At 44.9% G+C, this 13,887-nt stretch overlaps 2 protein-coding genes across 3 annotated transcripts; one reads left to right on the top strand and one right to left on the bottom strand.

Moving 5' to 3' along the window:
* Positions 1 to 1,099: 1,099 nt before the first annotated feature.
* LOC115188006 (protein Wnt-4) lies at positions 1,100 to 6,268 on the top strand. 2 transcript variants are annotated; one of them, XM_029747066.1, is made up of 9 exons: positions 1,100 to 1,752; positions 1,964 to 2,198; positions 3,905 to 4,058; positions 4,353 to 4,437; positions 4,614 to 4,745; positions 4,915 to 5,057; positions 5,164 to 5,304; positions 5,464 to 5,600; positions 5,726 to 5,813. In XM_029747066.1, the coding sequence occupies exons 2-8, from the start codon at positions 2,110 to 2,112 to the stop codon at positions 5,596 to 5,598; spliced, it is 879 nt and encodes a 292-aa protein (XP_029602926.1). In that variant the 5' UTR covers positions 1,100 to 1,752; positions 1,964 to 2,109; the 3' UTR covers positions 5,599 to 5,600; positions 5,726 to 5,813. The 2 variants fall into 2 exon arrangements, with proteins under 2 accessions (XP_029602926.1, XP_029602925.1); XM_029747065.1 differs by having other exon boundaries at positions 1,101 to 1,752; positions 5,438 to 5,600; positions 5,726 to 6,268.
* A 1,602-nt stretch (positions 6,269 to 7,870) lies between these two features.
* Positions 7,871 to 13,301, bottom strand: LOC115188175 (cell division control protein 42 homolog). Its single transcript, XM_029747086.1, has 6 exons — positions 13,217 to 13,301; positions 10,867 to 10,971; positions 10,518 to 10,590; positions 10,205 to 10,314; positions 8,988 to 9,185; positions 7,871 to 8,824 (listed from the first exon to the last, which is right to left on the bottom strand). The coding sequence occupies exons 2-6, from the start codon at positions 10,969 to 10,971 to the stop codon at positions 8,735 to 8,737; spliced, it is 576 nt and encodes a 191-aa protein (XP_029602946.1). The 5' UTR covers positions 13,217 to 13,301; the 3' UTR covers positions 7,871 to 8,734.
* Between the last annotated feature and the right edge of the window lie 586 nt (positions 13,302 to 13,887).

Raw genomic sequence — 13,887 nt, 5'->3', positions numbered from 1 at the left:
GATCCGCTTCGGGAAAGTCGTATTCCTGGTCGTAATGTTGGTGAGTTGATGTTGCTCTTATATCCAATAGTTCCTACCAACTGTATGTAATAAAACCTAAGATTACCTGGGGTAACAATGTAAGAAATAACACATAAAAAAACTAAATACTGCATAGTTTCCTAGGAACGCGAAGCGAGGCGGCCATCTCTGTCGGCGCCCTGAAGGCTCCTCAACAGCTTCTACCGTCACCCTCTTCACGACTGTCTTTGTTTGCTTGGACCATGTTACTTTGTTGGGGATGTGGACGCCAAGGGACTTGAAGCTCTCAACCTGCTCCACTACAGCCCCGTCGATGAGAATGGGGGCATGCTCGGTCCTCCTTTTCCTGTAGTCCACAATCATCTCCTTTGTCTTGATCACGTTGAGGGAGAGGTTGTTGTCCTTGCACCACACGGTCAGGTCTCTGACCTCCTCCATATAGGCTGTCTCATTGTTGTCGGTGATCAGGCCTACCACTGTTGAGTCATCAGCAAACTTAATGAGGATGTTGGAGTCGTGCCTGGCCGTGCATTCATGAGTGAACAGGGAGTACAGGAGGGGACTGAACACGCACCCCTGAGGAGCCCCCATGTTGAGGATCATCGTGGCGGATGTGTTAATTCCTACGATTACCACCAGGGGGCGGCCCGTCAGGAAGTCCAGTTGCAGAGGGAGATGTTTAGTCCCAGGGTCCTTCATCTTCTGCTGGGTATTTCATACAGGCCACTGTAACCACTGCACGCTTCAGTCAAACACACAATGTGGCATCAGTGAGAACCTGTAGCTAGGGCCACTGAATGAACAGGGACATATTCTGACAGGTGCTTTTAAAGTTCTTGGAAACTGGTGGGCACGCACGCACGCACACACGCACGCACGCACACACACACACACACACACACACACACACACACATAGTCAGGGTCACATATTATGTCTTGTGCTTAACATGCACAATGGAGCCCATGCCATTCATCAGTGTCAATGTTAATGTACTGTAGTGTAACCATTACACAGTGTCCCCTCCCTCTGACTGCCACCATGCATCTCTTCTCTTCTCTTCTCTCTCTCTCTCTCTCTCTCTCTCTCTCCCGCCCTGCCTGCCTGCCTCGCTCTCTCCCTCCTTTATAACCCATCACTCCCATCTCACCATTCTCACTCTTTCTTTCGGTCTTTTACGGGACTGGACACACATTCGTTTTCTTAACGAGGGAAAGCAACCAAGGGACAAACAGCAGAGAGGAAAAATGCTTTTTTTTACATATTTACCTACCAACATTTTAGGTTTTTTTTTGGATGTTGAGTTTCCCTCACTTTTGTCCTTTGTGTTATATTAGTCTCTTTCTCTCTCTCAAAAAAATTCTAGAGAGATAGATGGAGAGAGAGAGCAAGAGATAGATAGATAGAGAGAGAGACGGGAAACAGACAAACAAAAAGTGTCATAATTTTGATCACTGTCTGCCAAATCATTCTAAAAAGTAATTTTATTTGGTCAAGAACTATACTATTTGGATATGACCATTTTTATTTGCTAATTTCGTTTTTTAAGACGTGTACCTGGATAACTTTACATGACAAGACCTTCCTATAGGCATGTTTCTGCTATCACACAGGTGGAAATTGTTCATCTATAAGATTGATACCGTTCACTAAGAAATTTGATTTCATTTTCAATCTGGTCAGACACATTTCCAAACAGATAAACTACTGGACAGTGCTGGACATGAACTGGTAAGAACCCACCTTTATTACTAAGCTGTACTCATCCAGAGAACTTGTTATGTATTATATATAGCATTTTTCATAGTAAATGAAATAGCACCCTCATCTACAGTCTTGATCACAGACCTGATGGTTGTGAATAAGCTGTAAGAGGGAGAGATGAGCTTCTCCGACAGAACACATTACTGAACTAACCAGGTCGACCTTCTCCTATCTGCAGATATGAGGGGATCATCCCCAAGCTCGGAACCAGAAACATAGAACTAACTGACACACTGACGGACAACGAGGCATAACCGTGGAAACGGGCAGACTGCCGCCCAAGGACACTCACTGACCCACGGAGACGGACAGACAGACAGTCTGATGCCAACTGTCTCCGCTGTCAATCTCACGGCACAACTCCTCCTGCTGTTGCTATGGGCAACCCACCCGACCATGGCAACCAACTGGCTGTAAGTCTGGCGTCCGGAGGGAGAGAAAGAGAGAGTTTGTTTGTCATGCTATAACTTTTAAAAGATGGTGACGTGCCTCTAAATCTCTTTCTGTCGCTCCCCTTTCTCTCTTTGTCTCTCCCTTGCTGACCTTTTCTCTCTTGTCCTCTCTCTCTCTCTCTCTCTCTCCCTCCCTCCCTTCACTGTGTCTTCTCTGTCCCTTTGGTCTGCTGGTCTTTCTCTTGTCCTCTCTCTCTCTCCCTCCCTTCACTGTGTCTTCTCTGTCCCTTTGGTCTGCTGGTCTTTCTCTTGTCCTCTCTCTCCCTCCCTCCCTTCACTGTGTCTTCTCTGTCCCTTTGGTCTGCTGGTCTTTCTCTTGTCCTCTCTTTCTCTCTCCCTCCCTTCACTGTGTCTTCTCTGTCCCTTTGGTCTGCTGGTCTTTCTCTTGTCCTCTCTCTCTCCCTCCCTTCACTGTGTCTTCTCTGTCCCTTTGGTCTGCTGGTCTTTCTCTTGTCCTCTCTCCCTTCACTGTGTCTTCTCTGTCCCTTTTGTCTGCCGGTCTTTCTCTTGTCCTCTCTCCCTCTCTCCCTCCCTTCACTGTGTCTTCTCTGTCCCTTTTGTCTGCTGGTCTTTCTCTTGTCCTCTCTCTCTCCCTCCCTTCACTGTGTCTTCTCTGTCCCTTTTGTCTGCTGGTCTTTCTCTTGTCCTCTCTCTCTCCCTCCCTTCACTGTGTCTTCTCTGTCCCTTTGGTCTGCTGGTCTTTCTCTTGTCCTCTCTCCCTTCACTGTGTCTTCTCTGTCCCTTTTGTCTGCCGGTCTTTCTCTTGTCCTCTCTCTCTCTCTCCCTCCCTTCACTGTGTCTTCTCTGTCCCTTTGGTCTGCTGGTCTTTCTCTTGTCCTCTCTCTCTCTCCCTCCCTTCACTGTGTCTTCTCTGTCCCTTTGGTCTGCTGGTCTTTCTCTTGTCCTCTCTCTCTCTCCCTCCCTTCACTGTGTCTTCTCTGTCCCTTTGGTCTGCTGGTCTTTCTCTTGTCCTCTCTCTCTCTCCCTCCCTTCACTGTGTCTTCTCTGTCCCTTTGGTCTGCTGGTCTTTCTCTTGTCCTCTCTCTCCCTCCCTCCCTTCACTGTGTCTTCTCTGTCCCTTTGGTCTGCTGGTCTTTCTCTTGTCCTCTCTCTCTCTCTCCCTCCCTTCACTGTGTCTTCTCTGTCCCTTTTGTCTGCTGGTCTTTCTCTTGTCCTCTCTCTCTCCCTCCCTTCACTGTGTCTTCTCTGTCCCTTTGGTCTGCTGGTCTTTCTCTTGTCCTCTCTCCCTTCACTGTGTCTTCTCTGTCCCTTTGGTCTGCTGGTCTTTCTCTTGTCCTCTCTCTCTCTCCCTCCCTTCACTGTGTCTTCTCTGTCCCTTTGGTCTGCCGGTGTTTCTCTTGTCTTCTCTTTCTCTCTCCCTCCCTTCACTGTGTCTTCTCTGTCCCTTTTGTCTGCCGGTCTTTCTCTTGTCCTCTCTTTCTCTCTCTGAAACCCTGTCCCCTGTGTTCACTCCTCTTTCACCCATCATTGGCTCTTTCGCCCCTTCTATTCCAATCCCTCTATCCTTAATCTCACCCCTTCTCGCCATTTACCCCCTCGCTCTCCCTCAATCCCCATCTCCCCCACTTTCTCTTCCTCTATCTCCCCCTCTGCCCCTCCCCTCTCTCTCCTGCATCTTCCCCTCTCCCTCTCTTTATCTCTCTCAGCTCCCTGGCGAGGATGCCGCGCTCGCGGCCCGTGTCGGGTGCTGCCCCCTGTGGGCGGCTGAGGGGACTGTCTGTGGGGCAGGTGGGGGTGTGCAGGGCGCGGGGAGAGGTCATGGAGTCTGTGCGCAAGGCAGCCGAGATGGTCATAGAGGAGGTATGAGCCTGGGACAGAACTGTCATCGGTTGTGTTACAAAAGTAGTGAAGTCCATGTGGAAGAGTTTATTTAAGATCAGCCATTTGAATTTATTATTATTATTATGGATCATCTTCTTCTTCATCTTTAACCAGCATCATTAAGATCCCCCTCATCTGTACTCAGTAAAGTATTAAACAATTGCATCAGCTTGACCAAAGCACTCTCCTCAGCACCTATGTAAAATGTCTATCTGCCTGTCTATATGAACCCTGAACCCTTGGTCCCATTGGCTTGGCTGTTGGTCTGATCAGTGCCAGCACCAGTTTCGTAATCGCCGTTGGAACTGCTCCACCACCCCGCGTGGAGTCAACGTGTTCGGTAGAGTCATGAACCAAGGTGAGGACAGCAGGGCCTCTCTAGTTACCACTGGAAATCTGGGGTTGTACCACAGTCATTAACATGCTGGTAACAGAGAAGCTGTTGATTCCACATGGCTGAAATCAGAAGGACTAAGGACATGTGATGACATGGTAAATTAGTCAATTGCTGTCTTGAACTCTTCTAAAAACCAGGCACGCGTGAGGCGGCCTTTGTGCACGCCCTGTCCTCGGCGGCGGTAGCGGTTGCAGTGACGCGAGGCTGCAGCCGGGGGGAGCTAGAGCGGTGTGGCTGCGACAGGAAGGTCAGAGGGGTCAGTCCCGAGGGTGAGTCTGGGGTGTGGGCCTCTGATCCTCTGTCTACGCTTGTGTCTAGACATCGGTCTATATGTCTGTCTCTCTTGCTGTCTGTCAGTTAAACTTTGTCTCTATTGTCTTGAAATACATAGCTGGAAAATGTGCAGATGCTATCAACATCTTTCTTTCTGTCCTGCAGGTTTCCAGTGGTCTGGGTGCAGTGATAACCTTTCATATGGTGTGGCCTTCTCCCAAACCTTCGTGGATGAGACAGAGCGTGCCAAGGGGATGTCGGCAGGGCGACCCCTCATGAATGTCCATAACCACGAGGCTGGACGGAAGGTTGGTGGCGGTGGGGCACTCTGATGACATCATCAATCTTCACATCATCTTTTTTAGTCGTTTCCTTTGACTTCCTGATTGTTCTTTTACATTCCTCCATCCCCAGGCTATCCTCCATAACATGCAGGTGGAGTGTAAGTGTCATGGTGTCTCGGGATCCTGTGAGCTGAGGACCTGCTGGAAAGTCATGCCCCCATTTCGGCGCGTCGGCGCCGTGCTGAAGGAACGCTTTGATGGAGCCACAGAGGTACAGCCATATATTTGGGATATCATCTTCATTATTCATTTAATAGGTGACAAACCATTGGAAATTAGTGTGTTTTACTGCTTCCAGTCTTCTCAAAATCTCTAACATTCAACAAATACCCCCACTCACCCAGGTGCGTCTGTCCCGTATTGGCTCCAGGACAGCCCTGCTGCCCCGGGACCCCCAGGTCAAACCTCCCGCCGCCAGGGACCTGGTGTACCTCGCTGTCTCTCCAGACTTCTGCCGTCTCGACCCCGACAATGGGATCCCCGGGACGGTCGGCCGACGCTGTAACGGTGAGATTCAGTCACATCAGCAGCGCTGGGATAAAGCATTTACGTTTTATTAGGTGATCAGGCTGTTTTGTATGTTCACATCCTTATTTCCTTTCCTCTACCTCGTCTACATCCTCTCCTCCCAGGCACCTCCCGGCTGGCCCCAGATGGCTGTGAGCTGGTGTGTTGTGGGCCAGGGTACCGGGCAGGCCGGGCTGAGATGGTGCAGCGCTGCTCCTGTAAGTTCTCCTGGTGCTGCTCAGTCCGCTGCCAGCAGTGCAAGAACACAGTGATGATCCACACCTGCCGAGAGTGAACCCAGTCTACGCAGAACCCAGAGCACTGAGAAGACACGCAAGAACCTTACACCTGTCCAGACACTCTAGAACACTACCCAGACACTCTATAACACAGCCCGGACACAACACTGTCCAGACACTCTAGAACACAACAGTACCCAGACACTCTAGAACACAACACTACCCAGACACTCTAGAACATAGCCCAGACACAACACTGTCCAGACACTCTAGAACACAACAGTACCCAGACACTCTAGAACACAACACTACCCAGACACTCTAGAACACAGCCCAGACACAACACTGTCCAGACACTCTAGAACACAACAGTACCCAGACACTCTAGAACACAACACTACCCAGACACTCAAGAACATAGCCCAGACACAACACTGTCCAGACACTCTAGAACACAACAGTACCCAGACACTCTAGAACACAACACTACCCAGACATTCTGGAACACTACAATGACCAGATCAGTGGAGGCTGCTGAGGGGAGGACGGCTCATAATAATGGCTGGAATGGAATGTTTTTTGATGTATTTTATACTAATTCCGCTCCAGCCATTACCATGAGCCTGTCCTCCCCAATTTAGGTGCCACCAACCTCCTGTGGACCAGACACTCTAGAACCAGGGTTCCCAACCTAGGAGGCGCCAATGTTTCTTTTTTTGGGGGGGGGGGGGGCAGGACCTTCCTTGACCTGAGGGGTAATTAAAACATTTTTGTTTATACCTAAAACAACGGCTAAATCTGTGATGCTTTAGGCTAGAAACAAGGGGTAAAATTCCCGACTCTGGGAATATCTTTGGTTTGTCTCTATGACATTCAGAATCTGAGCTACGACCCAAAGAAATTGGACTTTGCTTGGGAAGTAATCTTATACAATGTGTGACTCTGTCACTATCAATTGATCTATTCACTTTCTGTAAATGAGAATAGCTAGAATTAAATTGAGCTTCATATACATTTTAATTAAACATATTTGGTAGCGGAATAACATTTTGGGAAATCGGGTCAAGACTTTATTTTCCTTATCCATTATTATTATAATCATTAAATAGCCCACCTGAAATTAAACAAAGTTACATTTTTCAAACGTGAGAAGTGGGGCCCTGGGGGAAAGGTTGGGAACCCCTGCTGTGGAGCCCTGTACAGACATTGTAGAACAACACTTTGATGACATGTTCTACAAACTGACCTGATATACACTTTAAGACTCTGGCAAGAACCGTGTGGATAGTATAAGCCAGTGCATTCTGAGAGTGAGGACCTACGCATGACAGAAACCTCTGCAAGGGAAGGCAGAAAGAGTGGAATGACCTCTCCCATTACCTCTAATGCCAGAAAGTAGAGAGATATACTAACAAGCATGGAGAAAGGAAACTCACTGCACAGAGCAATATTAACACTCCCATGGAACATATTACACTCATGATGTACTCTTTCAACCTAAAAGGAACTATAATGCAGCATTGCAAGTCAGCGTCCTACACTGTGTAGGTGATTGTCTAGATCACAACGGCACACGGCACACAGCGAGCACACACACACAATTAACTTAAACTGACAAAGCATTTAAAGCCGAAATTAACCACTAACAGGGAAATTATTACAGCCCTTTTCTTAAATCGGTTTGATTTCAGTGTAGTAGGTAGTTGCAGTCTATACATTTACTGTATTTATGAGTCTCTTGCCACTATTCTTTTATTTATTTGTACATCAATCATCCTGTGGCCCCTCCTCCTACCCCTCAGATTCCACCAGTAAGAATACCTGTCCTCTCTGCCTAGTCCGTCTGCATCCATGTTGCTTTAGTCCAACGCTGCTGTGAAACAATTGTGATGCATGTTGCTACAGTGTTCTGCAGTCGACTTGATCAAATAAACTTGTTTTGACTACAGTTTCTTCTATGATGTGTGCTGTATACCATCACGTGAAACATATATAGAAAAATAACAATTACACACTAACTCAATGACCAACTGTGTCAGTTAAACAATTTTATTACAAACATTCTGCAATTACAAACATCCAGAAGTTGACTAGGAAAAGGTTATAATCTCACCATTATTGTTATTATCAAGATTAAGATCAGCTATTCAAAATACTACAGCTTAATTTGTTATACTATCAACCAATCACAATCAAGTTGGTAGTCAAGTAAAAAACTTCTTTTTTTTATTACGCACCAAAAAAATATAATATACGCTAAGAATTTCCCCAAAGATAATCATAAAATGAATACATCATACATGACATAAAAAGAGATGAAAAAAATAATATAAATTCAGTTCTGTGTCACCTGCAGAAGACAGTAAAATCTGAGGCGAAAATGCACTTGGTGTGTCCCAAAATGAAAAGTGACCATTCTAGCATGCTAGCCTGGTCGGGAGTGGAAACAAATCTTGTGTTCTCCCCCTCCCTCCTCAAAGTAGCAACAAAAGAAAACAATGTCAATTAAGTGTTTCCCCAAGGTATTTATTTCATTTAAGCTAGGCACAAATGCAACATGACAGGCAGGTAGGAGAGCCCGCCCCACCAAAGTAATGTTAGGGTAAACACTGCAGATGTCTAAAGTGTATCTGGAGAAGGAGACTAGATGAAAGTTCTGTTGATTCCTTCCCCTCTTGTATTCTTTAAATGAAAGACCAAATCGCTCTCCTCCTTTTTTCAATACATATTAAGAAGGCACAGTGCATGAATGTATTGGAGTCTCGATGCCATTTCATCTCCTTCCTTTTCACTCTTTTTTGTCCTTTTTCAAGCTGTTGATCTGCTTCTCTTACTTGTAACCAACTCGCCCATTCTGAACCCTGCCCCTCTACCACTCCCTCTCTCCTCCTCCCTTTATAGCAGGACACAGCGTTTCTTGGGTTTAGTCTCCGGAGGTTCCAAAGCTGCCAGGATGGCCTCGTCAAACACGTTCTTCAGCCCCCTCTGAGAGAGAGAGGAGAGAGGGAGAGTTTTAATTTACTTTTCATGGTTTATAAATGTATTCTAACCTATTTTGTGAAGTACAGCAATGTTTCAGCCACCATGGGTCCTTATCAGCGTTTTTCCCTCTAACCATGAAACATTATCATAATCCTTGGCCTCTTACCTGCGTGAGGGCAGAGCACTCCACATATTTGACGGCCCGGAGGTCCCGGGCCAGCTTGTCTCCGCTCTCAGGGGACAGGGGCCGCTGTTTGTTCTTGGCCAGCTTCTCCACAGTGTTGCTGTCGTCCCTCAGATCCACCTGGGTGCCCACCAACAGGAAGGGTGTACGAGGACAGTGATGGGAGATCTCTGGAACCCACTACAGGGGTCAAAGGATACACAGAGGTCAGAGTGTGTACAGAATCAGTTCATATGCTCAATTCAAAAATCACTTTTATGTTAGTCATTCAGCAGACACTCTTATCCAGAGCGACTTACAGTTAGTGCATTCATCTTAAGATAGCAAGGTGAGACAACTACATAACCCAGTTGTAGTAAGTACATTTTTCAGCAAAGTGAGTGCTAGTAGTGCATGCTCTTGTTTTTGACCCTGAGCTAGGCCCTAGCCATTCTGTTTGCAGATATCAACAGAGATAGATGTAAGCCAGGAATGGGTAACTGGAGGGCTGCGAATCAATTTCCCAAAATGTGTTTAAAAAAACAAAACTATTTGGAACTCATTCGGGGTCTCAACTTACTGTTGAGAGTTACAATAGTAGTAATCATTACTTGTAGTAATCATGGTCGACCGGGAGGCCCCCATTCATTTTGCAAACATTTCTCTCTACACTACGGCAGTGTGTAGAATTTAAGAACCTTTGCTGTAAAACTACACATTTTTCTCTCCACTCTATAGCAAAATTAGTAGAATTGCATGAAATTAGTTCTAAAATTGTAAAATCTTCTCTCGCCCCATGGCAAAATGTATAGAATTGAAGCAAACGTACTTTAAAACTGCAACATTTTCTCTACACTCCATGGCAAAATGTGTAGAATTGCAGTAACTTAACTAAAACTCCAATGTTTTGCTCGCAAGAAAACTTAGGGCCCCCGAAAGGCTATGGCCGGCTCTAAGGTCGGTTCTGACTGCCTGCGTGGGAATGGATGTGGGTACACAGACCCGTGTGCCACTGCGGCCCAATCAAAGTTGCCCATTCCTGATGTAAGCAATATGAGGATGACTTCACATAGCCTTCCAATGGGCTTTGGGAGATATTCTGCCATAACAGAAGGTGAAGTGGCTAAGGAAAGGGTTCAGTCCATCATCTATAAGTTTCTCTATGGGTAATAATACAAGGTAAAAAGTTGAGTTGTGGCGACTCAGAGACCAACACTGACCTTCTCTCGGACGTTCTCAAAGGATGAGGGTGAGACGCAGGAGAAACAGACGAGGAAGACGTCCGTCTGTGGGTAGCTGAGAGGTCGCAGCCTATCGTAATCCTCCTGACCTGAGACGACCAACCAGAGGGAGAGAACGCTGTGACAATGAAACTAATGGGATATTGAACGATTCAACTGGTTGAGTTGCATTTACAAGACATCATATGTTCTCAAGAATGAACAAAGGCAGACTAGGATTGAGTTGTAGCACACAGACTGCTTAAAAGGATATACAGACAAAAGCATAAATTGACAGACAGAGACAGATTACCTGCGGTGTCGAAAAGCCCAAGTGTGTAGGGTTCCCCTCCGATCATCACCGTCACTGCATAATTATCAAACACCTGCACACATGAGACACAAAAGAATGAGTAAAAACGTTCAAGGGATGTTACCCATCTAAAATTATTTCATGAAGCAAAGGTAAATCAATAAGCTAAACATTAAAAAAAAAAAAAAAAGTTCAAATCAAACATTACCCCAACTGGCAGGCTGGTTATGGTGTTCAAGCCCATTCTACCCTCCTACTCAGCTCTCTGGACATCCCCCCACTGACCTCCACAGTGTTTAGGGTGTGACTTGTCTTCCCCTACTTACCTTCTCCCCTGCCCACCTCTTACCGTAGGCACGTATTCTGAGGGGAACTTGTTGGTTGTGTAGGAGATAAGTAGACAGGTCTTTCCTACAGCTCCGTCCCCCACCACTACACACTTTATTGTCTGCATCTACTCAGAGAGAGACAGACATAACAAAGTAGAGTTACTATCTCATGAAGGACATATTTGAGACCTTGCTTGTGACTCCACAAACTAAAAACAGCACCCCGATTAGCAATAACACTGTCTGCCTTGCCTGCAGTCTATTGATGTACAGACAGGTGATGTTCATGGTGTGTTAGGCTAATGCTCAAAACAAGGGCATCTATTGATCATCAAACCACAAACGATGCTTGACCGCATTGGAAACATGTTGATTGTTACAAATGGAGCCTTTATGGGGGAGAGAACTTCTACTAGTCAATGGAAGGAGGTAGAGACAGACAGGTAAACAGACAAGGGTCCAGACAAATCAAAATATGCCTGGACTACCCCCCAAAAAATGAGTCTCTGTGACAAACTTGGTGTTATGTAATAAAAAGTTATTTCCAGTTACAGCTAGACAAGGTTAACTTCCGCATACTTGCATAGCAAAGACATGACAGGGACAGGGAAGCGACATGATGTACAGTCATGACTACTTGTTGCGTTTTGCCTGATTTAAGATTATCATTTCAAATCGTTACTTCTGCTGAATAATTTGATTAACACATTTGTAAAGGCTACTGTATTCCCATGTGCTTTTAGCAACGCTAGTATTCCACCCTTGTGACGCTGGGAATTATCTTGCAAAAAAACCGCGATAGTCCACCGGAACATTATATTTAAACTTACTCTGCAGATTGTCCTTAGGGTTAGTCCTTATGCAGGGGGAAATTGAGAAAAAACATCCACTAGAACATAAATTAAAACATACTTTCCAAACGTGGGTCAATTGTAGACCCACTTTCTCTCCGCTTACTTCATGTCAAAATAAAGTCATGCACGTGTGCCATACATGCACAAAAAAGCAAAATCTTGGTGATTTTTATTTTGACATGATGTAAGCAGAGAGGAACTGAACTCTCAGACCCACGTTTGGAAACGCTGGTTAATTATACGTTCCAATAGATGTTTTTTTTATCTTACAAATTCAACCCTGCATAAGGACCAAGCCTACAGATAGAGTAAATTGAAATGTATTGTATAACTTCTGGCGAACTAGGCGGTTTTTTTTACAAGCTAATTCCCAGCAACGCAGTGTGTAAATGCTAGCGTTACTACAAGCAGCTAGTCTATACCTAAACATGTGAAAGGAAATGGCATCTCTTATGAATAAACAATCGCTCTACCGTTATGGCTTAACTAACTTCGGCAGAGGCTGCGCTTAGACAGGCTGACTAATTCTGATCTTTAGACCAATCAGATCAGCAATTTAAAAAAAATCAATCTGATGTGATTGGTCAAACGACCAATTAGTGGAGGAAAAAGTGGACCTGCTTGTCTAAATGCACCCATATTTACCAGAAAAAAATGCAAGGACCGCAAGCATGCCATTGCATAGCTACAGATTGTTACACCAGATAATGCGATTTAAGCAGATGTTGGGGATCCATTACTGGGAGTTAGGTACAGGTTAGGTATTGTTTGGCGTAGCACAGATAATTTGCGACCAACACTAAGATGGCGCCGTACACATTAATAACTGAGCATTTTCTAAATTCAAACGCACTACCTGCAACTGGACACAGACATTTTAGAATATACATGTTTGGCCGAATTGACAACGAAATTTGTAAAGATTATATCACTAAGGTTGGTCAAATTCTCTGTGCTAACGTTACACCATACAGTAACCTGTAACTCCCAGTAATGCATACCAACAATATTTGGTTTCACACATTACCTGGTGTAACCATCTGTAGCTAGCCATTAAAGCCTCAGTCAGTCTAAAAATAAATGAATGAAAGTTACCTTACAATTTGCTCTACACTGTATGAAGTGTCAGGCAAAATTGAACAATACTTTCATACCAAACGTTAGCTACCGGCTACTCGGGAGACACTAACGTGAAGCATATAACGTTAACTAGCCAGATCATTTTTGGTAAAGTTAGATTGTTATAAAACATTGCCGACAGTTGGTTATTTTGTACAGTCCGCATATCATTAACGTTTTCAAAGTTATGACAATGTGGGTTGGCAGGCAGGCATTGCCCCTCGGTTAGCCTGTGATTGCTAATTTCCTAAAAAGTCGCTTATGGTCGTTAACAATTCAACGTTTCTTACGTGAGTAGGCACTAATATATAACGATGGCTTAATCTATACTACAACTGTCTTCACATTTATTCAACGAAAACAAATTCATTATCCCCGTTTTCAGAAAAGTACTCACCGTTTTCTCCGGCAATTAGGCGTTGGTTACATCCGGGTTTGACTAGACCACTTCTGCGCAACTGCGAGTGACAGTACTGCCGCCTACCGACAATAAATACAATAAAATCAAATTGTATGGTCGCATACACATATTTAGCAGATGTTATTGCGTGTGTAGCGAAATGCTTGTGTTCCTAGCTCCAATAGTGCAGTAGTATCCAACAATTCACAACAATATACACAATCTAAAAGTAAAATAATGGAATTATATAAATATTACGACAAGCAATGTCAGAGTGACATTGACTAGAATACAGTACAATACAATATATAAATATGAAATGAGTAGAACAATATTCGAAACATTAATAAAGTGTACTGTGTTCCATTATTACAGTGACCAGGGATTCCATGTCTATGTACATAAGGCAGCAGCCTCTAAGGTGCAGGATTGAGTGACTGGGTGGTAGCCGGCATCTAGCCAGTAGTATGTATGACAGTGACTTGTACACATAATATCAAAAACAAATAAATCAACTTCATAAACGTGACTTAATCCAATTGGTGGAATGGACTGAATTGAAAACTGAACCCCACGAGGATAGCAATACAGTGGAAATGCACACCATCTAAAATCCTCAAAAAAGTACTACAGCTGCACCATTGAGAGCATCTTGACTGGCTGCATCA

This window comes from Salmo trutta, chromosome 3, assembly GCF_901001165.1.
Source record: "Salmo trutta chromosome 3, fSalTru1.1, whole genome shotgun sequence".
Classification (NCBI taxonomy): Eukaryota; Metazoa; Chordata; class Actinopteri; order Salmoniformes; family Salmonidae; genus Salmo; species Salmo trutta.
Note: the sequence above shows the minus strand (reverse complement) of the source record. Positions and strands in the feature narration are given on the sequence as shown.

Coding starts and splice junctions, on each gene's coding strand:
- LOC115188175 (XM_029747086.1), bottom strand. CDS start 10,971: ATGCAGACAATAAAGTGTGTAGTGGTGGGGGACGGAGCTGTAGGAAAG. Junction 10,315..10,517: donor TGGGCTTTTCGACACCGCAG/GTAATCTGTCTC, acceptor TGGTCGTCTCAG/GTCAGGAGGATTACGATAGG. Junction 8,825..8,987: donor AGTGCTCTGCCCTCACGCAG/GTAAGAGGCCAA, acceptor TCTCTCTCTCAG/AGGGGGCTGAAGAACGTGTT.
- LOC115188006 (XM_029747065.1), top strand. CDS start 2,110: ATGCCAACTGTCTCCGCTGTCAATCTCACGGCACAACTCCTCCTGCTG. Junction 4,438..4,613: donor CGGTAGAGTCATGAACCAAG/GTGAGGACAGCA, acceptor TCTAAAAACCAG/GCACGCGTGAGGCGGCCTTT. Junction 4,746..4,914: donor CAGAGGGGTCAGTCCCGAGG/GTGAGTCTGGGG, acceptor TCTGTCCTGCAG/GTTTCCAGTGGTCTGGGTGC.